This window comes from Calonectris borealis, chromosome 3 (genome assembly GCF_964195595.1).
Source record: "Calonectris borealis chromosome 3, bCalBor7.hap1.2, whole genome shotgun sequence".
NCBI classification, from domain to species: domain Eukaryota; kingdom Metazoa; phylum Chordata; class Aves; order Procellariiformes; family Procellariidae; genus Calonectris; species Calonectris borealis.
The window spans coordinates 99,733,832-99,760,255 of record NC_134314.1 but is presented as its reverse complement, the minus strand read 5'-3'; the positions used below and the strand labels follow the sequence as shown (position 1 = coordinate 99,760,255).

The 26,424-nt window shown below is 35.7% G+C and overlaps 1 protein-coding gene and 1 long non-coding RNA gene across 6 annotated transcripts; one reads left to right on the top strand and one right to left on the bottom strand.

Annotated features, from left to right (window-relative positions):
- The first annotated feature begins 1,358 nt into the window (after window positions 1-1,358).
- DYNC2LI1 (dynein cytoplasmic 2 light intermediate chain 1) lies at window positions 1,359-26,052 on the top strand. 5 transcript variants are annotated; one of them, XM_075146924.1, is made up of 13 exons: window positions 1,359-1,843; window positions 2,548-2,668; window positions 3,911-3,945; window positions 4,337-4,406; window positions 5,427-5,515; window positions 7,726-7,912; window positions 10,396-10,464; window positions 11,834-11,911; window positions 13,463-13,539; window positions 13,898-13,968; window positions 14,391-14,488; window positions 16,428-16,520; window positions 24,242-26,052. In XM_075146924.1, exons 1-13 carry the CDS (start codon window positions 1,830-1,832, stop codon window positions 24,305-24,307), a joined length of 1,068 nt encoding a protein of 355 aa, XP_075003025.1. In that variant the 5' UTR covers window positions 1,359-1,829; the 3' UTR covers window positions 24,308-26,052. The 5 variants fall into 5 exon arrangements, with proteins under 5 accessions (XP_075003025.1, XP_075003022.1, XP_075003027.1 ...); XM_075146921.1 differs by having other exon boundaries at window positions 1,611-1,843; window positions 16,428-16,556; XM_075146926.1 differs by lacking the exon at window positions 24,242-26,052 and adding an exon at window positions 16,758-16,901 and having other exon boundaries at window positions 1,611-1,843.
- On the bottom strand, window positions 13,990-14,406 carry LOC142080837 (uncharacterized). The gene is made up of 3 exons (XR_012673133.1): window positions 14,367-14,406; window positions 14,221-14,279; window positions 13,990-14,011 (listed from the first exon to the last, which is right to left on the bottom strand). It is a non-coding gene; the product is annotated as an uncharacterized LOC142080837 (long non-coding RNA).
- Window positions 26,053-26,424: the final 372 nt, after the last annotated feature.

Genomic DNA, 26,424 nt, shown 5'->3' with positions numbered 1-26,424 from the left:
CATTTCCAGTACAACTTACTAATTGTACAGCCTTACACAGTGCTTCCCAGCTCAGATTTGTACTACAGCATCCTCCAGATTTGCCACCTTTTTGCCAGTGAGTAAATCACTGTAAAAATACTTTGCTTTTTAGTGTTACACTCTTGCTGTTGCAGTAATGTATGCCTAGATCACAGTGCCAGGAGCAATTCCTACCTTAGTTTTGCTTTCTTTGGCAGAGCAATAGCAGCTTTGTCCAGGGTTTTCACCACCTCTAACTGCTGATGATAGATCAGCACTGGCTTCAGGTACCAAGATAGCAGAAACGTTCTGTTAAAATGAAACTGATGAAAGAAATGCACTTAGAAAGCCATCAGCACGACCTGCCACTGTACAATACTAAACAATGAAGTTTCTTTCTGGATTTTAATTAGCAAGACCAGGGTTTCCATAGGGGGTTAGCAAATGCTTTAGAAGATCCCTGGAAGTAAATAAAGACAGGTGAAATTAACAATATGAAGTCTTCTGGAATTGAAACTGAGTGATTATGCAAGTTAAACTTAGAAAAACCTCTTCTTTAAAGAACAAGTATTACTTAGGGTCTGTAGAAGGCTACATAAGCCGCCTTTGGGGAAGGAAGAAGGAACAGTTAAAATTAATTCTGAGTTAATCATTATGAATGAGGCCACTTTCCCGGTTTTGATCAAACAGATAAGAGGATTTTACTTAGGTTTTTCTATCTCTAGTCTCTCAATATGCAAAGCAGCTAATCAGCTACAGAAGATCAGCTGCAATTGCTGTCCTGGATTTTGGGTCACTTCCCTGACGTAGGACACTTCTGACTTGTCGGATTCACCTACATCCTATATCCCTTTCATAAGCTGAGTCATCCTGCTGTTTTACTGCGCCCTTTAAATCCTACTTTCTAATCTAACCGTAACATGATCTTTGGATTTGATCTTTGATTGATAGATCTTATTTGAAATAAATCTAGCCCTTGTCTCCTGTTTGTTACATACAGCATCTTACTTTTGGTTACATTTATAATAGTTGATTTGTATGCCCCAGTAACTACAAAATAATTACACTGATTTTCCTATACAGCAGTTCACTTATTAGGGGGTAGGAACCATCTCAGGTCTTGTTTCATTCCCTCCACCGTTAGCAAAGCTATCTTGGGAACCATGAGTTTATCAAGAGCCCATGCTTAAGGCTGAGGTAAAATAAAAGACTCCCGCCATTTATGACTTGTTTGTTCACCCCTGGCTTTCTCCACAGCTGAAGTATTTTGTCACTTCACAAGAAGGGCTACAGTCGAGGTCCCCCAAGGACCCAGCGACTCCGACACCCCTCACACCAGCTCCGCTCACTCTGGTATTAAGGCGGGTCGCCATTTTCACCACCCGAAAAACAGCAGCAGCTGCGGGTCCCACGAACAACTCCGGGTCCCCGGGGGCGGGCGGGACCTTCGGCGGAACCGCCGGGGGCCTTCACTCACTCCAGGGGCGCGGCGGCCGCGGCCCCCGAGGCGGCTGAGCCCGCCGCAGCGTAGATCAACCGGCAGAGAAACTCCCGCCCTCCGCACTGCTGCCAGCTACGGGGGGCGCCCCTGCACCGCGCACGCTGCCGCGGCGGGGAAGGCCGAGGCGAGAACAGCACCACCACAGCAGCCGCCGCCCGCGCTGGGCCGGAACGCGGGGCGAGTCCCCGGCACGGCCCCGCTGGGAAGCGGACTCCGTCCCCTTCCGCCCCCCCCACCCCGCGGAACTACACCTCCCAGCGTGCTCTGCGCGGTTCCCACGGCGACGGGGAGCCAGGCCCGGGGAGCCAGGCCCGCGCCCCCAGGAGCGATGCCTAAGGCCAGGTAACGGGGAGCCCTGCCCCCTGCCCCAACGGGTTCGGTGAGGGGGGTTCGTCCCCGCTGCCATGTGGGGAAGGAGCCGGCGGCCGGGGAGGACAGGCTGGAGGAGGGAGGAAGGCGTAAAAGGGGCCGTTTCGGCCTCTGCCCCTGAAAGCGATCGGGGCCGCGGGCGGGATGGGGGCACGCCTGGCCCTTGGTGCGAGGAGCCTGTTGCTCCTGTTAGGGACCCCAGAGAAAAGTGGGAGGCCTAACCCACACCCACCGCCCCGCAGGAGGACATGGGGGAGCCTGAGAAGGGGAAGAAGCCCTCGTCGCTCCGAGCAGTATCTTCCCCGCGGCGCCGAGGGCAGGTCCTGAGCCCTCCTGAGCCCACTGACCCGAGAGCGGTTCCTCCGGTGCTGTGAAAAGCCGTAATCGTTAGAAAACCTTTTAAAGGTGTCTTAAACGTACTCAAAACAAAGCCTCCCGCCACACGGCTGGTATTTGCTCAGCGTGTGCCACAAATGGCTGTTGGGGTTACCTGAGGAATTTTGCTTAACCTGGCTTTGTTAGAAGTACTTCAACAAGCAGAGGGTATGTGATGTGAAAGAATAATAATGATAATAATAATAAACCTCAATACCCTTATCTGTTTAGGTATTTTCAGGAATCATGGTCTACGGTCCATTGTTTTTCTCTAATTACACTCTTACTTTGTTTTTTCCCAGTAGTGATACTTTATGGGATCTTGCTATAGCTGAAGTGGAGAACAGAGAAAACCCTGACGATGATGGCAAGCATGTGGAAATTTGGGAAAAATCAGTATTATTTATGGGAAACAAAAATGGGGTAACGCTAAATACTGTACAATTCTGTGCTTTTCAAACATAGTTTGTATCAGGGAAAATATCTGATATTTTCAGTTATTAAGGTCCACTTAATTCTTCTAAAGTCGAAATATGTCATGTTCCAATTCTGCAGAGAGTGGGCTTTCCACAGACTGTGGACCAATTAGACATGATTACAATCCAGAAGTTTATGGTTTGGAGAGTCGAAACTTCAACTTGTTGATGATGTGCTAATTCTTTGAGGTTTGGCTTCATTAATTTTTGTAAAAGTAACTGCCAGAAATAATGCTACTCTCTTTAATTGTTTGACATGTCAAATTTCTCCTTGTGAAGGTTTAACTGGTAACAATCCAATTTAAGTGCATTGATACCAGTTTTGTTGTAGATAGCGGCCTTGACATTCTGCTATGAATTGTGTCTGTATTATGTCAGACCTATTTGAACATGCCTTATCAGTGATTGCAAACTCACGATTCTACATGCCTAAGGCTGTTTTAACTCATTGTCCCAGAAGTTTGGTCATTAGTAATTTCATATTTTTCTTCTGTTAGCATTTATTTGTGAAGTAAATAAGGAAATATTTGCCTTTTTGACCAAGTGAGTCATACTTTTAAGACTACAACTTTTATTTTAGAAGGATTGGTATATGTGCAACCTCTTAATCAGCAATTTTAAAAATACCTTTTTCAGGGAAAATACAATGACTTTTTGGATTTACCTGAACTTCAGTGATTTTTGAGATAGGAGAGGACACAGGAGTAAACTGTAGAAGTGCTAGCCCCTTCAGTGTGGCATGGTACTCAGTGTCTGAATTTCAACAGTGTAAAGACATATTTTTCTGTATGTTTGTATTTTAAGCATTCTTTTTATTTCCATCTCATCAATAATAATAAATTCCAGTGGAAACCAAACATTACATAAATGTATTATTAATAATTAAAAACCGTTAAACAGTTTAACGGAGTTGGCCAGATTGATCACTAATGTCTAATTTTAAGCACACTATTCCTATTACTGTATTTGTCATGTCTATTAGTTTATAATTATAATAATGGTAGTGTAACTTGATTCTGACAGAAAGTTGGCAGTTAAGTTTCCACTATAAGGCTACAAACAATTACATGAGTTTACACTTTTCCGGTACTTTATTATTGGAATGTTAAATGAGTGAGTTCATTTAGCGATACAACTTTTATGCTTTAATGACAGTACAGTAGGGATGTTCTTTGTTTTTCATTTCCAGGGAAAGACCACTATTATACTGAGGTGTCTTGAGAGGTATGTGTTAAATGTTTAAAAGTAGTCGATTAGAATTTTACATAAGTAGTTATATTGTGTGATAATTCATAATATATGAATACAGATGTTGTATTCTGTGACTGGTTGATCACTTATGGATAAACTTATTTCCCTTCATTACTACCTGTCATCTGACCCCTTCAGTCCTTCTTCTCCAGTATTAGAGAGTTTAAATGGCCGTCTCTTCAGGTTGGTGCTGCTACTTCTCCTGTCTTCAGCAGCTGAGACCTCTTGACTTAAAGTGTCCTCTCTGTGCTGCTGTTTCTGAGCCAAGTTCTGAACTGACTGATAAATATGATTTAGTAACTGTAGTATTAACTTTCTTTATTTAGAGGATCTTGACAAAATGAAGTTATTTTTCCTTGCATAGGGACGAAATTCCAAAGCCAACATTAGCCTTGGAATATACTTTTGGAAGAAGGGCAAGGAGGCACAATACAGTGAGTATCCAGAAAGTATAGTTTACGTATCTTTTTTTATATATATACACACACAAAAATAATGTATGTGTTTTATGTATAAGAATCTTAGGTTTTTTAGCTTATTGTTTGTGAAACAAAAAGGTTTTTTTAATATAATTTTATTTAAATTAGCTAGCGTAATTTTGTATTTTAATCTGTAATATGTTTTTCGCTCTCACTAGAACACAGTAGATCAGAGACCAAAGTATAACACAAAGCAGTCAGATTCACCTATAAAAACTACCTTGTTTGTCAAGTTTGAGTGCTTTTATTTTCCTATTATAACATAGTATGCATGCCTTTACCTTTGTCTTTAAAACGCAAAATGAGTACAAACTGATGTAGATACTTTACAATCAGTTTTATGAGAGAAGCAGTCATCTTAGAGGATGTTAAATCATAATTATATTTTTGGGTGATGTGTCCATATCGCTAAATTTTGCACTGCAGATTATGTTAACAGAAATATTGAACCCATTTCCATCACAGCATAACATTGCCCAGCAGCAATAACTATTGCTGCAGGTAATTACTGTTTCTATTACTGAAGCAGGGAGTGGAAAATCTGAATCTGAAAGAAAAATCACTTAAAATTTTTCCCAGAAACTAAATGCGAAGGTAGAGATTCATTACTTTTCCAGTCCCAAAATTCTCAAAAAGCATTACTCTTGAGCTGCCATAAACAAAAAGAAAAGGAAGAGAACCTGATTTTTTTATGTTTATCATTAATGATGCTGCTTCCTGACTTTTTTACTTTACTGTAGTCATTTATCAAGACAGTCATAGGCATGCCAGGAGTCTTTCGTAAGAGTTGTATGGGATTTCTTGAACTTGGGGAGTTTTTTATTTGGTTTTGTTTTTCAGAAAATACTCATGAAATAATATATGTTCTTATTCTGAGTCACTTGCATGAAAAGCCAGTTTATCAGATGAAGATCTTCTCTTGGTGTTGCATGGAAGCACACGCTTCTAACATAACATAAACAAACTCTTTTACAGCCCAAAGATATAGCTCATTTTTGGGAACTAGGTGGTGGAACCTCATTACTCGAACTGATTCGAATACCGATCACTAGCAACAACATAAGGTAAGTGATTAATATTGCAATTCAAAAGTTAATTTCAGCTTTCCTTCAAACATAAGTAAAACTCTAGACCTTTTATTGTGGAAAACTCTTTCAAAATGTAAGATAGAACGTTTATGATTTTTTCTAAAAATCATTGTAATACCACTGATACTTTGCTTTGACCTTCCTTTTCACGGTTCTCTCCTAATAAGCCAAGTTCTTAGCAATCTCCAACAACAAGAGAAAGCGGTAACGTGAAGGAAATAGGTTGGCCTTAAGTAGATAGAACAGGAAATACAGAAAAAGAGAGGACATAGTATCTTTATGCTCAGTGAAAGAGCAGAAAAAGCAGCTTGGTGGCATACGAAAAATAGAATTTTGCTTCCTACTTCTGTATGCAAACATAGATGCTATCTCTGTGAGGGGCAGTATTTTAGGGTGAAAAACAAGGCAAAAAATCGTCACAAAAAAAATCTCTGGATTTTTGGAAAGTGAAGTGACCATCTGATAAGAAGATCGTACAAGAGAGATGATGTTTCTGAGAGGGACTAAAAGTATTGAAATGATTTGAAGACAAAAGGAAACAGGAATTTAGAGAGAATTAAGAGAACGTAGTGAGGAAAATCCATAAAAGTGATGTAATAGCGTAGAAAGAAGAAATGCATGAAGAGTTGCATGAAGAAATGAGAAGGTGTTGGGGGGTGCGTTTTATGTGTTTTCCGGTTAGGGAAGATGGAGTTGAAAGTGGAAGGGGAGAAAAAGATCAAAAGATACGTTTTGTATAATGATGCATTGCTTTATTTCTTTGGTAGTGAGCTTTAACTTCTGTGAAAGAAAGAAAAAGAAATAAAAAAGGAGGGGTACGATTTTTATCATGTACATTTGCTACTGGTTTGGCTATTGAGATAATGCCATTATTTAGTGAGAGGCTAATACAGAAGGAATTAAAAAAAAACTGGCTTCACTTCTGGCATGTGAAGCTTTTTGTTTCTAGAAGAGCTTGGGGGAAAAAAATCAACTATAATTTTTCAGCTATTGTCTAACTGGACTTAACTGACTTCCACCTCCATCAGTCTTTTCTTCCCTTTTTACTGATGAGGAATCTTCTGATGTGGATGATCTTAAGGTTCTTTGATGGGATAGCAACATTGTTCTGTAAGACCACTTCTGTTCATAAGGCAATATTTTAACATGCTAGTAAAAAATTCTACCATTTCAACTTAAGTATAAGTGCTTTTCACTGGTTTTCTCATCTGTCTGTAGTCAAGCAATTTGCTTATTTAAAAGTTCCATGAACTATATCTAGTTTCACCAAGAGACTTTTCACCAGATTTTTTTCCCCATAGCATTTTAAAGTGAAATTGGTCAGTCACTTTGCTTTGTAGACTTTCTAATACCACTCTGGTCTGGAATCTCCTTTTTCAAGTCAGGATGGGGTGTGAAAGAATGATTGCATCCATTCCAATGGGTGCATTTGCAATGTTCTTCTTTACAGTTGCACTTTAATGCAGTTAGAGTTTTGAGAGGCAGGGTTTTGGAAGCAGAGGAGTTTATATGTTTAATATGTATATGTATAATTTCTCATTATAATCCACCTTTAAAAGCCTGGTAATTGCTAATTATGTCTTGAGCACTCTGACTTCTTCTGTTTATCTTCCAGAAGACTTTCTCATACATCCATTTGAGGTTCCAGCTAATTGGCACAGTCCATGGGAGAGAATATTGCCCTTAACCAGTTTTTTCCACTTTGTATTACAAAAGGATAATGAAAGTATAGAATGTCTAATACATTAATGGTTAGGAAAGATCCTAACCATTTGCTAACATTGCTTCATCTGGGATTGTAGAGTTTTGAGATGGCGGGGATACATGAGAGTAGAAGTGCCCAGTCATACAGGAAGAAGGAGCAAAATGGGCTCAGGATATTTGCATATTTTACTGCTTTGAAACAAAGTCTCCAGAAACAAATTTTGATATATACAATCCCCCCAAAACCTCTGATGGAAAGTTGCCGAAGTAATAGTTCTGAACAAGAGACAAGGGAAAGGTTTCTTCAGAGCTCAGAGTATCCTTAAAAGCCATCTTCCTTTGCTGTCACATTTAATTCTATCTTAGCATTTGTATTTTCACATTTGTTGTTTTCAGCATTTGTACTACAGGTATGGTTGTATATGAAAATGTTGATTGTCTCATGCGCTAAAGATTTGACCAAATAATGCCTTTTTTAATAGGTCGTTTGCTGTAGTTCTTGTATTGGATCTGTCCAAACCTAACGAACTCTGGACTACTATGGAGAAACTTCTGCAGGTTACCAGGAACCACGTGAAAAAAATTTTAACCAAATTAGAAAAGACAAATCCTGAAGTAGCTACTGAAATTAAACAGAGGATGCGGAACAATCTGCAGAGGGATCATCCAGTAAGTTACTTCTAATATTTTCTCCAGATGTCACAGGCCTTTATACAGTTAAAGATAATGCTTTTGAAAATCATAAACAACTCTTTTAGATTTTTATGCATGACTGAAAATCCATTTGAAGTAGATGAACCTGTTCACTGGAAAATTATAGCAATTTAATAAAAATTCAATAAGAGCAGAAACAAGGAAAGAAGGTTTCTTATATCTTTTTGTTAGATATCTAATGTGATTGTTATGGCATGTTACACCAATCAAAAGAAATAGTTTTAGAGTAGCAGTTTGCCTTTTTTCCCCCCCTCATCTTTTTAAAATGAAGATGAAAACTAGAATGTACAAAAGTCATCTAGCAAGAGACTAGCTGAAGGTACAAATTTAAGCAAAGAATATAGTTATAACAGCCATCAACATGACTATATACTTTGCATTTATTTAAATGTCTATCACAAACTCAATGCCTTTTGATAATCTGACAACTAATTAAATTATAAAGTTTCAGAAATGTTAACATCAGTCCTTTAAACATAATTGCTAACTAAATCTCTGGAAAAGCTAAACTAGATTATGCGCAATAGAAATGAAAAGTCATTGTGCATTAAACCTCTGCGAATGTTGTGTGTATATAATGCATAAATAAGTATTCAACAATTCAAAGACTTGGCACATAAATCTAGTTACTGTAACGTCTATAAAATGCTACAATACAGCAAATGCTTATATAGCTCAAAAATTTAAAAGTAACTTAAAATTTATGAGAAAGCAACATATGCAATACTCAGTAGATTTAGAGTATAGGGTTTGAGATCTGCTGGATTATGATTTTGTTTTTTACTTTTAGAGAAGGTAATTCACAAAAAGAAAATGCCTACAAGCACACTTGGCAATAAATCATGACCACAGTGTCAAGTTTGCATATAGGCGCTTACATATCAGAAAACGGCAAGCTTTTTTCAATAAGTAAAAATAATAATGCCATTAATTGTTAAGAAGAGAAGACTTGTTATACTTGCCCTGTGGGGAAGTCTGAATTTCTATTCAGATTTCATTATCAAAACCAGAAAGGGTGCAAACAAAATATTTTGTTACTTCTTGGTTCTCTTTTTACTTTCATCGTTGTTCAAGAAGAAATTATGTCAATTTTGTGGGAGGAAATACTATCTTTTATAGGCAAAGTAAATGACAGTTTACGCAGATTTTTATTTGCCTTTTTATAGCTAAACATATTTTTATGATAAACAGGAATCGATGAGGTTCTTAGAGGGCTTTTTTAAGGATTAGATATATTCCATTGGCCTGGATAAAGAATTATTGGCTATGATGATAAAGCATAAGTATATCAATTGCAGAGCTTGTTTAAAAAGGCTGGAGGCCCCTAAAGTAGTCCATAGTCAAAAATTAATTCCATAGTCAAAAGATGAACAGGGTTCAGTATGCCAGTTTTAATGTTTCTGATGTTATCCTGAATTAATTTTTTCTTAGTTAAGAAACTAAAACTAATTTTTTTTTTCTGTTCTATATTCTGTACACCCAGTTTTAAGTTATGATAATTTTGTTCAAAGCTTTTGCCTTGACAGTATATGAGTAAAACCATTATTTTTCCTCTCAAAGTAGAGGATTTTCATTATGTGCAGCTTCTCGCTAATATACTGACTGTCATTTAACCTGTATGTGAAATAACCAGTTTTAGAAGGGAACAGTTAGGTCAACCTCTGCTACAACACATCTCTTTTTCCACTCTGCTGCAACCGAAGCAACTTGACTAAATAACTGTGTGAACACGAGGGGATTGTCTCATTTCATAAGGACTACAGGAAAACCTTCCAGATAACTTGAGAATTATTGTAATCTACTTATTAAAACTTTTATCAGAAGTTAGCTATTTAACACTTAAATCTACACCCCCAGAGCTGTTTTCGTCCCTTGGTATTGATTTGCATTTTCATGGTTGTTAGGTGACGTTTCCTCTTTCTGCTGATATCAAACATTTGAAAATCACATTAAATATTTTTTAAGAGTTTGGAAAACGTGATGTGGGGAGGACAAATATGTGACACAAGCAAATCATTCAGCTTAATTTTCTTGAGCTTTTGTCTGTATTACTTTAGATATGATGCAAGGAGGGGGAATGTGTCAAAAAGCCAGTTCTACTAACCCAATCTGGCAGTTGTTCTGTGAATATATGAGGCTTTTCCTCTCTTCCCTTCCCATCTAATGTTGGAGCTGGAGTATATAGTGTAAAAGCCCTTTTATGCCAGTAAGTGTTCTGACTGCTCAGAGGGATTATTTCCTGACCATTTATGAAGAAAATGAGAAAACTGTAGAATATGGCATGGATATAGCATTACAGTTTATTCATCTAACTTAAGGTTTTGAAAAAATAGAGCATGTCTTCTGTGAATTAATTTTAACCCTTTTCAGTTGTTTTAACAGTTGCAATCTTCTACAGTTTGTTTACAGTACTTAACTGTTGTACATCTGTTTAATAGGATTATGAGTTAGTTGACCCTTTTCCAATACCCTTGGTGATAATTGGAAGCAAATATGATATTTTTCATGTAAGTAATACTTGAATTTTTTTTTAATAATTAAAAGATTCCTGGTAAAGATTCTATATACTAAAATCTTGGTAATAAAATAGTAATCATTTGAACAAAAGTACGGCCAGTCAGCCTTCTACCACAAAAAAATCTTTCCATCCAACAGCATTATGGAAGGCATATGTCGTTCCTTCACAAAACACTCCCAAACTGATGATTTTTGAGATGGAAAATATTGAGATGTAAGTTGCTGCAGACTAAAGAGGGAAGCAAGAAAACATCATGTTGATGACTTTCTTTTATAATGAGAGAAATCCAGCTCCATGTGTCCCTTCTGACAGCAGCTGTAAGTTTATGGCAGTGAAAGAGGGGCACCTTTCAAGTCGGCTGGTCAGATTTTTTGGTAGTTGTGGCAGCACAAACAGTAAACTATCATTTCAGTCTGGAACTGTTTGGGTTTTTTTAAGTACTTCTTAAGTTTTTAGAGACAAGTGAGTAATTGCATCTTTTAGCAGGAGAAGGAAAGAAATGTCATAGTACTGCTGGATTCTCTCCCAGGACATTAAAAATCCAAACAAATGCATACTCAATTTTCAAGCAGCACTTGATTGTGAGAAACTAGAACAGTATGTTTGATTTTTAGCTGCCGTGCTGGCAGCTTGTGCTTCTCTGGATGACTACATAGTGCATTGATACTTGGCTGACTCTTTGAGTTACTTAATTCTTTATTAATAAGGTACTCTGCCTTCTTTCATACTGAGGCTTTATGCTGAGCGATGACCTCTTTAAAAATCGGTGACTCTCATGTAATAAGCACAGAATAACAGCCTAATTCCATTGGGGTCTATGGACAGACTCCTGCAGGCTTCACTGGGACCAGGTTTTCAATGACTTTATCCAGGGAAGGCCATCTGTGTGATCTTATATTAAAGAAACATTGATGAAAAGGTATTTTTATGCACCTTTCAAATCTTGCAGGTATTAGAATTTAGAAAGCATATACCCAAGGGTTTACTGAAAGTTAAATATTTTCACAAAAAGAAAAAATTCTTACTCTTCTACTAGGCAGTATTTCTACTTCTAAAAATTTAAACCAAAATGAAATAAATTAATTGGAAATTGAATACACATTCCCAATTAGGAAACCTTTTCTGGACTAACCTATTGCCTGAATTAGGCTCCCTCTGTAAAAAAGAAACAAAGGGAAATTGTGACATCTCTTTTCAGAGTAGGCTGTTACTGATTCTGTCTTAAGATATAATTACGCTGACAGCTGAAAGCCTCATATATTGTAGCCTAAGTGCATTGCAGTTTATACAAAAAATGAAAAGTTCTAGCTGTAATTTTTTTTTTTCTTACATATATGTTCCAATATGAACTTTTTCAGGAGTTTGACTCTGAAATGAGGAAAATAATAAGCAAGACACTTCGATTTGTTTCGCATTATTATGGAGCATCGTTAGTGGTGCGTATATTCACTTTCTAACTAAGGATAGAGAGGATGAGCAATATATGTGTTACAAAACAATATTTAAAAAAATAGAAATGTAAAACTAGAGAAAATGGGATTTAATTGATTTTACAGTAGCTTTCTTCATGAGCTAATCTGTCAAATGGGTTACAGGTATTGGCAGGGGACGGATGGATATACCTTATGAACAAACAAACTACATAATTTCCAGTATCAGCAAAAACTAAATAAAAATAGTTTTCTGTTAGCCAACTCCGTTCCCATATTGAGTTTACTGCATGTCTGGCAAAATTTTTTGGTATAAAAAAGGAGGACGGGAAAAAGTGATCGTCCTAGATAGAATTAGAGAATCGGCCTTTTTGGTAGAAGCATGAACTTATGTCTAGTGACCTGGCTTCAGTAGATTTAAAAACTTAGATCCAAGGGCTTGTCTTCACAGCAGTTTAAGCATACCAGATTATCACACTTACAGTGTTGAAGAATAAAGGCAGGGATTTTTATACAGTAGTGAGTAGGAACTGCCAACCATGAGGACAATGAAGTATTTATGTGGGTATATAAATTGATTTTGAGTTTGGCAGATCATCTCCTGAGCAAAGGCAGAAACATGCGTGCTTAGGTTCACAATCCAAAAAAGCTGCCTCTTGGGTTCTCTCTATATCAGAAGATGGTTCTAATTGTATCAACCATCATCGGTGTAATAAATAATATTTAATAGTGGCTTATTTTGATTACCAAACAACTTATTTGTTTTGAATTGTTATAATCACAGCATGTCCTTTTGCATCCATGTAAAATTGTACAGCTTTTGTACTTTGATACGTGAATTCATCTTTTCTTAACTGAGAATACAACTGTCTTGATCTAAAATTTTTTTTTTTTTTAAGTATTTAAGCATTATTGTAATTAAAGATGAAGAACTAGGAGCCTAAAACTCTTTGGCTGCTAAATCCTGATTCCCACTGAAACGAGGGGGAGAAACTTCATTTCCCACAGTAGGGATCTGACTTCTTTCTCGTGAATCTGTTAGGATACAAAAGCCCTTAGACAGGAATAAGCATGCTGTTTGAGAAGATATTCTGGGAGCTGCTTTCTGACAAATCTGTACCAGTTCTGCCACTATCAAGCTGCTTTTATGATGTGTGAACAATTTTAGTTATTCATTACATTTCTAAATGTTTATGGTATTCTGGATAATTTTTAATGCAGTTTAAAATCTTAATAACTCATTAGTCTGGCAAAAAATTTGTGTCTCTTAATGTGCATACTTCAAAAGCTGTGAAGCAATATTTTAAGATTTATTCTTTAATCTTTATGCTATTTTTCATTTAATCTTTCTTGATCTATATATTCAGTGACAAATACATTCACGTTTTGGGAAGGGAGGGTGAGATTTTTATTCTAGTAAATTCAGTGCACATATACCAAATTTATTGAGGTCAGGAATTAGCCGGGCTCTATCTGAAATCCTCTATGCATATGACATAATGTAATATTTCTGTGATGGAAGATCATAATGTATATTTTGTTTTCTGATTCATTTAGTTTACCAGTAAATCTGAGGCTCTCCTGCTGAAAGCACGTGTTCTTATTAATCACTTGGCATTTGGCTATGATAAAAGGTAACATAATTGTTGTCCAACTAATAAATGTCTTGCCCAGAGTCTAAAAGTATTTAATAAAAAATATTTTAATCACCAAAACATTTCTTTTTCTTAAATATGATCTCTGAAAGATTCTTGTTCATGGACTTTTACTCCTGTATTTCAGCTGCCTATCTCTGCACAGGACAGTGATAACTCCTTGTTTTTGATCCCAAAACTGATGGATTAGAAACATGGTCACCACTAGAATTGAGTAGATTTTTATTTATGTGTATTTGTATGCAAAGTCCAGTAAGAGTCTAGTCTTGGCTAGAATAATGTCATTTTTCGTTGATTGCTAAATGCTCACTTGATACATTTTCTTTTTTCTGTTTAGCAAGTCTGTATCAGTGGATCACAGCAAACCCCTATTTATACCAGCAGGCCTGGATTCGCTGAGCCAAATAGGTTAGGACATTTCCGGTTCATCGTGTTTGTTGCTTAATTGTTTCTGAAAACAAGAAAAAAATTTTAAGCAAATAAAAAATGAAGTTAAATTATAGCACATCAGCATCATTTTTAACAGATTATTGAAGGAAATGGCTTAGAAAGTTTAAAATTACTATTCAGTCACTATTCAATTATAGTCAGTAATTTGACTACTTCAAATAGTAAAGTACCAACAACCTTAGATCTGAAAGAAAATATAATATACAATACCACTCAGCCCGTTTCATGGTGGGAGATTAATGTTTTTCCAAACTTGTTGCAGCTTGTCACTGTAGAAGATAAAATATTAAATCAGATGGATCATTATCCAAAATGCTTTGATAATTTATGTTGTTATGACAACATACTTGTATTACTTTGTGCTGTGCTGTAATCCTTAGGGCCACCGCCTGCCTCTGATAGTGATATTGGAAAGATGCGTGCAAACACACCGTTGGAACTGTGGAAAAAAGTATTTGAGAAAACATTTCCTCCCAAGGTAGGTATTTACATGTCTGCTGCACAGCTTTTCTCATGGAATTGTAGTAATATCGCTACTAATTTTTGTCTTTCAAGTCCAGTCACTGGAATTTTGTTCTCACCTAGCGGTTCTGTTTCTTCCAACCTCTTTAATTTTAAAAGATACAGATTTGTATGTAGCGGTGCTTTAATTATTAGCTTCTGCATCTTCAGTCACCTTCCTACATTTAGTAATAATGAAAGTACTGATGTAACCCTCTGTTTTTTCAAAAGTTATATCATTGCCTTTCATTAGATTGAGAGACATGCTATACTCAACGTTTTGGGAATTTTATAAGGTGACATATCCCCTAATGCCTAAACCAAGTGACAGTGATGTTCCAAGGTGAGAGCTCTTCCTGGCTGTAGCAAGCTACTGATCCTTGTTCTCCTAGGGCATGAAGCTTTGAATGAGGCGACTGTGTTAAGAGTTCCTTGCCAAAATCTGTCATTTTGCTATAGGAAGTGTTTGGATTTGCAAGGTAATTAGAATCCCTTGGCACCTACGTAGTGATAAATCTTGTACATATTTCAGAAATTTCTGGTCCCAAGAGGCAAACCCCCAAATACTTCTTTTCAATAAAAGTAATTGCTGTTGTTAGGAAATCAAAATTCTTTTCCATTTGACCTGAGCAAATACAGGCTGCTGCTTTCTCCTCGTGTACTAGACTGTATCACAGTTCTTTATCCCTGGCCATTTCCTGCCGTACGGCTTACCTGGGCAGGCAAGGAAGTCAGTCAGGGCTATGAAACTATGCCTCAAATTATGGTGCACAAACTGGGCTTTTTCTAGTTTCCAGTCTATGGAACTCCATTCTTGGTGAGGAGGAGTCTCAATTCACCCTTTCCCACTCACTTGACTGCTACATATCACAGCCTACAAATTATTTCAGGTGGTTTGTGACCAGAAGAAATTGTCACTAAGATGCCGTTCTCAGTACAGTATGCCCCAACATGATAAAGACTAAATTTTACTTTTCAAAATCTATACAGGACTGTTATTTTTCATGTAACACTTGCTCATAGCCTTTTAAAACACAGTAACAAACCTTCCCCAACCCCCCATGCCATAACTCCTGAATTCCTCCTGAAACAGCTGGATAAATGAATACATTTCTCATCTTGCAAGCTCCGTCAGTGTTCTAAGGTATCAGTCTAATTAAAGAAGATTTGCCAAGTAGATTCCCAGTCTTCTGTTTTGGCTCCAAAATATGCTTTAAACTTTAAAGCTGTTTTTATGCATTGTGAATTTCTTTTTCCATCCCCTCATCTAATAATAATTATAATTCTGCTTTATTTTATTCCATCATTTGTATGGTTGACTTATTGCTACTTCCCATTTTTTATGAGTAAGGAGAAATCTGCAGGACAACATTTAAAAAAATTTTTTTTAAAAATTCTTATTTGATAGTGTTTCTTTCTTTTAGTGTATTTACTTCTTTGGAATTAAACTTAAACTTATAGTTCCCTCAAGGTTAGTAACTGAAATTTCCAGTGTTTGGCAAAAAGATAGAAATCAGTTTCTCAGATAGTGAAGCAATGCTTCTAGTAACCGGAACTGAATTCCAGTCTTGAGTATTAAATGCTCTAGCAAGAGCAACCTTAACCCAAATGTCATGGGCCAGAAAGGATATTGTCATTTTGAGGAGAGAATAATAAACAACTACCAAATATGAATATTTTCTTTCCTTTAAGATCTAACTGCATTATTGCTTTCTCATCGTTTTACCAATCTAAGATGATATATACTATATATTATTTAATCTGTGTCCTATAGTACAAAATTCTTCCATAAATGCAGGATTTTAATACATTTGTATTAAAAGCAAAATACTTCCATTAGATCTAGAGAGTATTTTCTTGTTAAAAGAATAGCAGATAAATTTTATCATTTGGGTTTTTATCATTTCTTCTTTTAGAGTTTCTGCGATTTACAAGATACCAAGGACCCTGCACAGGATTTACAATATGCTGAGTATGAAGTTGATGTCATGAGAGCTCAGAAAAACCAGGTGTGTGGTTGTTCTCCAGCTGCTGTTCACAGTCAGGTATTCCAGAACCACCAGCACTACTGAATTAATACTCGTAGCCCCCTTTTTGCCTTTAAATAACTTCAACTTTAGTTTTCAACTTATTAGTTTGGGGTTTTTTTTCCATTGGTAGACATTAAGCAGGTGGGGCATTGTTAGATCTCAAAGCTTTGGCTCTGTGGTTTCTTTAGAAATGAATAATTCAAATTTTCCCTCTAGCTCTTTTCCAGAATTATTTCACTAAAATAATATTGAAGCAAAGCTGTGAAGCTTTCTTGGCAGTAATTTCTTCATTTCTGCACCCTGTACTCTCATTTGGGTGTTGACTAGCAGGAAGTCTAGGAAGCGGTATCAAGGTTTGGGGTGGGGGCTGTTTACTTTTTTAATTTTTGTCTTCCACCTTCAAAACTTTTTATTTAAACTGGAAAAGTACGGAGATGATAACATTTCTAACTCGAGTTTGCAGGCTATGTACATTTTATCTTAAACAGAGTGAACAGAATTATTCCACATAGTGATATTTGGCTTAACCCCTGAATTCCAAGACAGACCTTTAGTGGGGAAAGGGTCTTTTATTTTTTCTTATTAAGTTTGAAGTGTTTCTGCATTTCCCTACATTTGTGGTGAATTAATTTTATAGAAAAATTCTGTGTCAAACTAGATGAAGGTTAGAACATTGCCTTATAGATATCAGTGTATAACATCACGTGAGTAGAAATACTGTATATAGTCCTCATCAATATCATACGTATGGGTCTGTTAAAATCGATTCAAGATTTGTGTATTTTTCTTTGTTTGGAAGAAGTATCACATACTTATTCTGGAAACTCTATTTCTTATAGATTCATTTGTTTCACACACAGAAAATTCTTTGCTAGAATGACTGAGAAACATTCCACTCTATTCTCACAGCTTATTTGTATGCCATTTCACTTCTTTGTGGGCCAAGTTACTGCAGTTAAAGGAGGTTTTTCTAACAGTGCTTAAGATGATGGATTGTACCAAACTAGATCTCACATGCTTTTACAGACCCGCACTCTGAAGATGAAAGGCAGTTTTATTGAATTGCACTGCAGTTAATCTCAACTAACCCTAAAATACCATGGCAAATTTCAACCTTTTGCATGCTTGTAAAAGAAAGCCAAAGGATTAGATTATTACTGCTATCACGTTTTTGTAGAGTTTAGTTAGATTACATAAGCAGTAAACCTGTAGTTACCTGATCCAAAGAAATACATTAATAATGGAGAAGAATAAAGCAATTTCAAGAATCCCCTGCAGTCTTTGAACTTGCACATTACCTGTAATATCCTGTTAATATAGGCATCAGTTCTGAATTTCTGTTACATCAAGAGCAGTCTTAGAAATCATTAAAAGGATTCCAAAAGCACGTTGCTTTTGGAATTTATAATGTAATCTCATACTCAGTATATCTGTATATCTCAAAATAACTATATGGTGTACTAGGTTTGTTATTTTTAGATAATACTTAGGTCTTGCAAAAGAAGATACTGGTATGCATTGATTAAATCATATAGGAAATTATTAATTTTCTGTTTTTAAACAAAAGAGACAGGCCTTTAGAATCTTAATCTGTTCAAGGGCATTGCAAACCAGCGTAGCTTCTTTTAGTTGGACTACTACAAGTAATTTGAGCATTAAAGAGAAAATTACTTTTGTTATCTGCAGCTATTTCCTAAACTTCTCTATCGTGAAGTTCAATTATTACAAGATTATTTGCACATCATTAAAATGTTTTATATTCCAAGAATTTCATTCAATTTGAAATGCACCAAGATAGCAATATACATCTAAAAGAAAAGAACTCTGTAGTTGCAGTGAGCCTTGAACTGTCTTTGGATTTCCCAGCTATATGAAAAGTGGCACAAAAATCCTATTTTTAAAGCAACATTTTAAATGCATCATAAGTCTCATGTTTTTTATAGAGTCTCGTGATATCTGTTGTGTAGGAGGAACAGTATATTAAGATGTTTAATATGCAACATGTGGCTAATGAAATCATGGGACATAATGCAAAATGGAAGTTTCATATGACGACAAGGTATATTTTTAAATCATTTAAGTGCACGTTATCATTTTTCTCGGTTACTTTCGGTTAATTAATAAGCCACTTTGGACTCTAGGTGATAACCAGTTTGCTTGTTTATCTCAAAGATAAGCTTTAAAGTCTCGGTCAGCACTGCTCAATAATACTATAATAGATTTATAGATAACTGTGGCAATACAAAGTTTAATAAAATCAGAGCTATTTCTCTGTGAGGAACCTTTTTAGTGTCCTAGCACTTGATGTCTCAAAATGGATCCTTGTACTTTGGATAATATATTCCTATTCCAGCGATTTCCAACTTTGTAACCTTGGTTGAAGGGTTTGTCTGCAGCTAGGGTAAAAGAGTAAAAGGTTAAATTCTCAAGTATAAAATTAGAAAACAGTTTTTAAAAAAAAGTACAGAAACAAGGAAGGACCTGGCTTACTCCCATGTACTAGCTGTCAGCTAGTATTTATTTGATACGCTTTTTGGCTGTAGCAGTTAAGAGTGCAGCTCATCAGCATTCTGTTACAAGAGTGTTTTCTTTTAGACCAGATTATTTTGCCTCCTTAATATTTTCAGTTAACTATGAGATGTACCACTCTCTTTCTAGACCTTTTTGCTTCGGAAAGCTTTCTGAGGCTATTTTTTCCTCACTGTGCCTTTGTTCAAGATAGAGCACGTGTCTCTCAACTATGTCTTTTCAGAATTCTTTTCGTAGTTCTGACCCCACAGACATACAACGTGCAAGTTTATATCAAACAGTGCTGTTGCAATTGTTTAGTGCTTTTCATTCTCTGGAGTTAAGCTCAGAGAGAGAATACAGCACCAGGGACCTTTTTGGAATTTACATTTTTAATGTATTTCTTAACTAGCAGATTCTCTCCGGGAATGACTGGAACTTTGTGCTCTTTGAAGGGCTTTCAAGAGTCAAGAAAAACATTCATTTCGCATATGTATTAGGCCTTAAACGTGTAGCTTGTTGTTAACTCTTCATACAGCCCACATAAAACATAAACAAGATGGCAAACTTGTCATCCATTTTTCTCCATTCTCTGCTAGCTTTTTGGCTTTTGATGCTTTAAGGTCGCCTTAATTTCATTTTAGGTACACACATAACTTGAATAAGAGTGAAATCTTTTAAAATAATATTGCTGATTAGAGCTGCACATATATCACCTGCATCCGTGAGCACCTAGGAGTGCATGGAAGTCTTGTTCCTTAGTTCCTTCTAAATGTGAGATGGCCCATGGGGGTGTCTGTTCTGTTTCCTTTAGAAATGCTCTCTACCACAGAGGTAAGTACTCTAAGATGTCTTTTCGAAGGTTTTCTTTGTTTCAGGTCTTAGCTATCCTGTTATACCTTGTACTGCTAGTACTCAAAATAGGTGCTTGGACCTTTTTCATCGGGACATTTGACTGCAGCTTCATTCATTGAAGCAAATGATAAAGCTAACCTTGAGCTCAAAGAATTGGATAGCCTCCCAATCAGGTGTAACACAATACCAAAGTTCACACTGACTGGTCCTTGTTACACAAAGGTATTACTTTAGGGATTGGTGCCAGTTTTAGCTGAAGCCTAATACCATAAACTTTACTAAAAACAAACAAACAAAAAAGGTAGATGCCTGGTGCCGTTTGGTGTTGGCTAACAAGAAGTAATGGAAGCAGATCACAATGAACAGGGCTGTAACTGTTAAGAATTTAACAAGTCATAAACAGAAGAAGGGGAGGTTCTATAACATCTCGCCGGGAAGCATAGTCCTATTTCCCCTAAAATAGGACTAACCTAATTAGCCATGTTATTCACAACTAAAAATCATCTTGCTGTCAGATCTGCAGCTGTCTGACTGAGACTGGGTCTGTGTTGGCCAACAGAATGAGAGCCATATTTTTTCAGCATACTTTTCTGACACGACCATATTGCAGAACTTCAGGAGACAATTTCAATCTCATTCAATAAAATAGAAGATTGCATATTGTGTGATGAACCTCCTTGGTCAGCCCAGTGTTACTGGGCAGAGAAGTATGACAGGCACCTTAACATGGGTAACAGAGCAGTAGCATCTTTCATTTTCTCCAGAGGAGGAGAAGTGCTGGTCTTCATATTGTGGAGAAAAAGTTATTTAGGATGTTTACTCAGCTGCCAAGAATAAGCTTTCTCATTTTCATATGAAAGCATGTCCAAGTGGGTACGAAAGATTTTTTTTTTTTTTTAAACCAACTCAAAGAACATTATTAGAGCACTGTTATTAAATTTCCTATTGAAGTTTAGGTACTTAAGATTTTTAATCCTTGTTTCAGTACTTGGTTATTTTTACCATATACCAGATCGAAAGCACTTTCAGTAAGAAACTGCATGAAAAAGAAAGTTAAAGTCCTCAGAACTGAGGAAATGCAACAATTAAGGCTTTTCCTACAATCTTAATTTTTCCTCCTTGTTTGTAGACATTATAGTATTGTCTTTAATTACATGATCATATACTATTTTGCTGATGTCTCAATTCAATTGTTCAGTATTTCTTTTCATCATCCTTATTCTTTGTGTACCTTATTTCTCAACCTGCCATTCAGACACTTCAAAGAACGCAAAAGTATTAATTTTTTTTCTCTGAGAATGTGTGGTAATGTTATCTTATCTGAGTGCCTCACAAACATCAGTTAAGTCTTTCTTCCCAATCGCTTTATGAGATTAGGTGTGATCTTCCCTATTTGACAGATGAAGAATTTATAGAAACGCTTTTAAAATCCACTTTATGCCAGTGTTGAGATATCTAGGACAAGTTGCTAGGACTAACAAAGTTTAAAGCACCCAGAGCACACTGAAAGCATATTTAAATGGCAATTGTTAATTCTTTGTAAATCTGATGTGTGCCCCCTACACTTGGTACCCAGAAAACAAAGGAAGCATAATGCTAGCATGAACATTTTGGTGTACTTTGAGATATATTCTTTCGTAGGATCTTCTTTCAGTTTGGAGAGAGGATCTCTTAGCTGATTGTATAGTTACAGTATATTCCAGAATCCTGCTTATGTTTGTAGTATAGGACTTTATGAGCAGGAAGGTACCCGTTTTCAAAAAGGTCTCTGGAGTGATCTTTAAGCTGTATTTGAAAGATTTTTTCCATTACATTCCTGACTTACGGGGATTTATTTTACTTTCTATTTTACATGAAAACTAAGGAAATTTACTTTCCTGACAGCATTTTTCCTCCTGAATCACTGAATTTGTTAAAGATGATTTTTTTGTAAATATCTTCCCATTTAATCCCTTTTTTTTTCTTTCATTTCCCATTATTTAAATGTTAGTCTTACCTAGATATGTCTCGAAAATAAATATTTATAATTTTGTTCTGTACTTCTGTATATAGCGGTATAGCTATACAGTTTTAATATATGCTGTGGTTTTGATACTTTGCATTTCTGTATTGTTTTGAATTACCTTTACACTGAATTGCCTTCTAGCTAGCTAAAAATTACAGCAATATAAATTCTGCTAAATTATCTGCCTCTTTTTTGAAACAGTCAGATGATAAATCTGTAAGGCTAATTATTTAGGCAGCACCTGTAGACACAACCCCCAGACAGCATTGTCGTTATATGTAAAACTTCATTGTCTAATTTTACCCCTTTCCATAGCCTTTGGGAAAGTTGTTAGAATTGAAATTATTTACTTAGCATAAATCAGGTTACATGTGCTCCTTAAAATATCACAGTATTCTTTCTATTCCTAACTGTTGGCAAGTTTCCAACAGTTCATAATTACTTCCAAGATCATAATTACTTTATACTAATAATGAGAGAGTGAAAATACTGAGTAAAGACTGGGTTAGAGAACAGTTCAGTAGTACTAGAGCAATATTTAATAATGCAACTTACTAGATTTAGACTAGGCACAATATGTTCTGTGTCAGTCATCTATGAGTTACTTAACTGTAAAACTAGTCTCCTGCAAGCATCATGAAGAATATGCACTAATTAAAAACCCTCTTACTGCTTATAAATCTATGGTGCTTTCTGAAAATTTTGCACTGATGACAAAGCTGCTGAAGTTATTTCCTGAGAGAGAGAAAATTCCAGTTATTACTTCCATAGAATTTTTAGATTATGATTTCTTTGTTGCTCTGCCTTTTATTTTCTTCTTCCTCCCTCTGTGCTCTGGATTGAGAATTAATACTGCTGTTAAATTCACCAGGTGTGAATTTTGTTATTTTTGTCAGTTCTGGTATCTGTTTAACTACAGTGAAACCTCCCTTACTCTGTTAAGTTCATTCTGTTAATTTGAGAGTCTTTGCTACATTTATACTAATCACTGGTTTATGTCCACCTCTTTTTCCTTTATATCTAAGTAAGATATAATGACTTTTTTTGTATTGCAAGCCAGTACATGGTTAGGTCTAGCTGTACCTCTTCAGAGTACTGCAAATACGTTGGAAGACTTCTTATTCTTAAATGAACGAAAAGCAATCATAGTGCTTTCTAAATTAATTTTTGCTGAAAAAAATCTTCAGAAATAATTCCCAACAGTATGCACTACTACATAAAATTCAGAAGATGAAATTGTTGTTTGGTGATATTGCTAGAACCTTTTATTACAGGCTTCAAAATTCCCAGTAGCCCTTTTGACTGAAACAAGGTCATTTGTCTACCATGCTAGTACTCAGCTGATGTCAGGTATAGTATAATGTAGATTGCCTCATCTTTCATACCTAATTCGCTTTATTTATACCTCCACGATTTGAGCCTCTGTTTGCTTTTAATAATTTAATTACTATCTAGAAGATGCATAATTTTAATTACCATATTGGGTTTGCATTTTATTTTTACACACAGATGCTAACTTTTCAATCTACTAAACAGTAGCACCTGAAAGAATACTTTAACTACTAACTGAAAAACAAAACAAAACAAAAGTAAAAGCATGGCATCATTGTCTGTCACTTCCTGAAAAACCTCAAGCAATGATGAATAATATTTCCACAAATATACAGTACCATAGATTGAATAGATATGGTACGTTGATTTCCTAAACACCCATTGCATTCCTCTAAAATATATTTCTGCTTACTGCTTTCTGCAGGGGTTTCTAAGGTCCACTGGTAGCTCTCTAAATTATCACCACTGGTGACATACAACCTTACAGAAGTTCATTTCAGTCCTGTGCTTTGGGGGAAAAAAAAAAAGAAAGAAAGAAAGAAAGTAGGCTTTGTTTTTCCAGTTTCTTTTCTGTGATCTTAAGGAATTACCAATTCATTTTGTTTCTTGAAAGGCCCTGACTTCGTGTGTGTGAAACAGTAGTTTCTGTTGGTTAATTCTGATTTCTGTTTTTAAAACACAGGTAGTGTTACTTTTGTGTATGTTCATAGGAAGCCTGGTTTCTCAAACTTAATGTGTAAGACCCCACCCAAAATTTCTTCTAGTTGCCTAGAAAGCAACTATCTAGGCCTAAATAAATAAAATCTAGCTCACTATGTAAGAGCAAGTGTGGCAAAATTTATAGCACTTTTAGTATAATTTTGTTAAAAGTAAAAAACATATAGGACATTTTTTGTACAGTGAAAAAATGTTTGGACATGCTTTAAAGGTGGCTAATGTATGTATCTTATCGCTTTTAATAATGAGATTAGATTAATATGTATGTATGTTTCTGTTTTAGGAACTTGAACAATACAAAAGAAATGCCTCTAAATCCTGGAAAGAAATGGATTTTGACCCTGATTGATGAACTGCTATAGGTGTCTTCAGTTTAACATTTACAAAATTACTTCAATCATTTTAACATTACACTAGCAATTTAATCTGATGCAATTGAAAATATACAATATCAAACTACAAAATTAATATTTATTAAGCATTCCTGTTATTACTTTTAATAAAAATAGCTGTTTATTCGTTCAGTCCAAATTTAAATATATCTTGGTACTGACAGTTTTAAAAAGTGGGGAGAAAGGAATTCTAGACTGTTCAGAGATGGGTTTGAATGTGAAAACTGCCACTAGTCAGTTCTACCTATTTTATAATTTATAACACAATATTTGATTTATTTTTGTAATGCTTCTGCCCTAAACATGTATTTAAATATAAACAATTTTTCACACCCAAAATATGAAACTGCATAGCGAAGTATGCTAGGCATTCTTTTCCTAGTTTGTTGCATATATAATTCAAAAGCAAAGCTTAAGAATATATTTGCATCACTGTTTGATGTATTTGAATAGGATAGTTCCACAAAAGGTGGCAGAATAAAGTGGAATTAAAACCAGGTTTGACCTGATCTGAAATTCAGAAGTTTGCTTTATCTCTCTTTCAGTATCATACAGTTTAATACAGGAATTATTTCTTGCAATGTATAATGTTGTAATAACTTTGCACAGAATTCAGAAGATGACATTTCTGTCAAATATTCAAATGCTAGGAAGTCAGTCTAATGAATTTGACAGATATTTGGTTAGTGGTGGAAGTATAATTGATTCACATGCAGCCTAAGCTGGTGAAATGCTAACCTAAACAAGATACGGCTTTTTGTCCATGGACATCCTCACTATTATGAGATGGCCTGAGTGTTTTGAGAAGACACAAGACAAGATCTAGATTAAAGCCAGAGGTGTCTCTTGAGAGCTAAGACTTGTTAGACAATAAATGTCTGAACAGTCAGTCACTTGGCAGACCAGATCGTAAAAATAGTCCCTGATGAACAACCCTAGATGCACATAAAAATGGGAAAGACTACCTCATGTAGCATCTTTCCAGCTCTTTAAAGTTATTTTTAACATATTTGTTCATCAAGTGTTTTTCTGATGTAACATTGGTATCTTAGGATATTATACATAAAGATACTAGAAAAAAATTGTGGCCTCACACTTAAGTGGAGAACTTGCATTAACTTGAGGGTTTCAAATTCTTTGTTACAAAGTGCATCATCTCAAAGCTATAAAATTAAACTAATTATATTATTATGGAATTTTAAGATACACATATACTTACCTCCTTGAAGAAATCTCTAGCTATCCCTCTGTAATAAATAATGTCATGAAACATGCATAGTATATTATAAAACTTGGGAATTCTGTGTCTGTTAGGCTTTCAATTTTGAGAGGTACTTATATTGAATAAATGGATAAATTAGACTCTCTTGGCATGTTAGTGAGCCCATGAGAATAATTTCCAAAGATGCAAACTACATCACTTCCAAGAACTGGCAAACAACTTTTATATTTTTTTTCCCTAGCTAAATTGACATTTTATTAACAAACAAAAATTTGTTCTAGTAATTCATAAACTGCTTCCAAAACAAGATTTAGAACTTGGTAATGAAAAGAAGGAACAGATATAAATAACATAATTGTCTTCTCTGATTTACCATAATTTACAAGACAAAGACATGTTGGGTAACTTTTATATTGCTTAAAGATCCTGTACTCATTGATTGTAAAGTATGCATAAGATTAAAGTGGAGTGATTTCTTCATTCTGTCTTTATTTACACGTGTTTGGTTTGTTGCGTTTCTACAAATCCCCAAAATGGTATCAAAACAAAGCCCAGGAGTTAAAATACAAGATATACTAGCAATTATACCTCTCTGCTTATTGGTAATGGTTAAAAAACAAAATAGTGTGAAAAAGATTAGAGCACCATTGATACATTGTTAAAAATTGATAGCAACAGCTGACTAAATTAAATTCAAAAAGTCCTTTAAAACATGTAATACTGTTGATTATGGCTGATTTGGGAGTGGGGTGGGAATACCAATAGCAGGAAGCCATTCACACTCTTAAGAGAACATTGTTTTTCAAGATGGAAAACATCCAGTTAGAAACAAATGTGAGAAGATGCATGTGT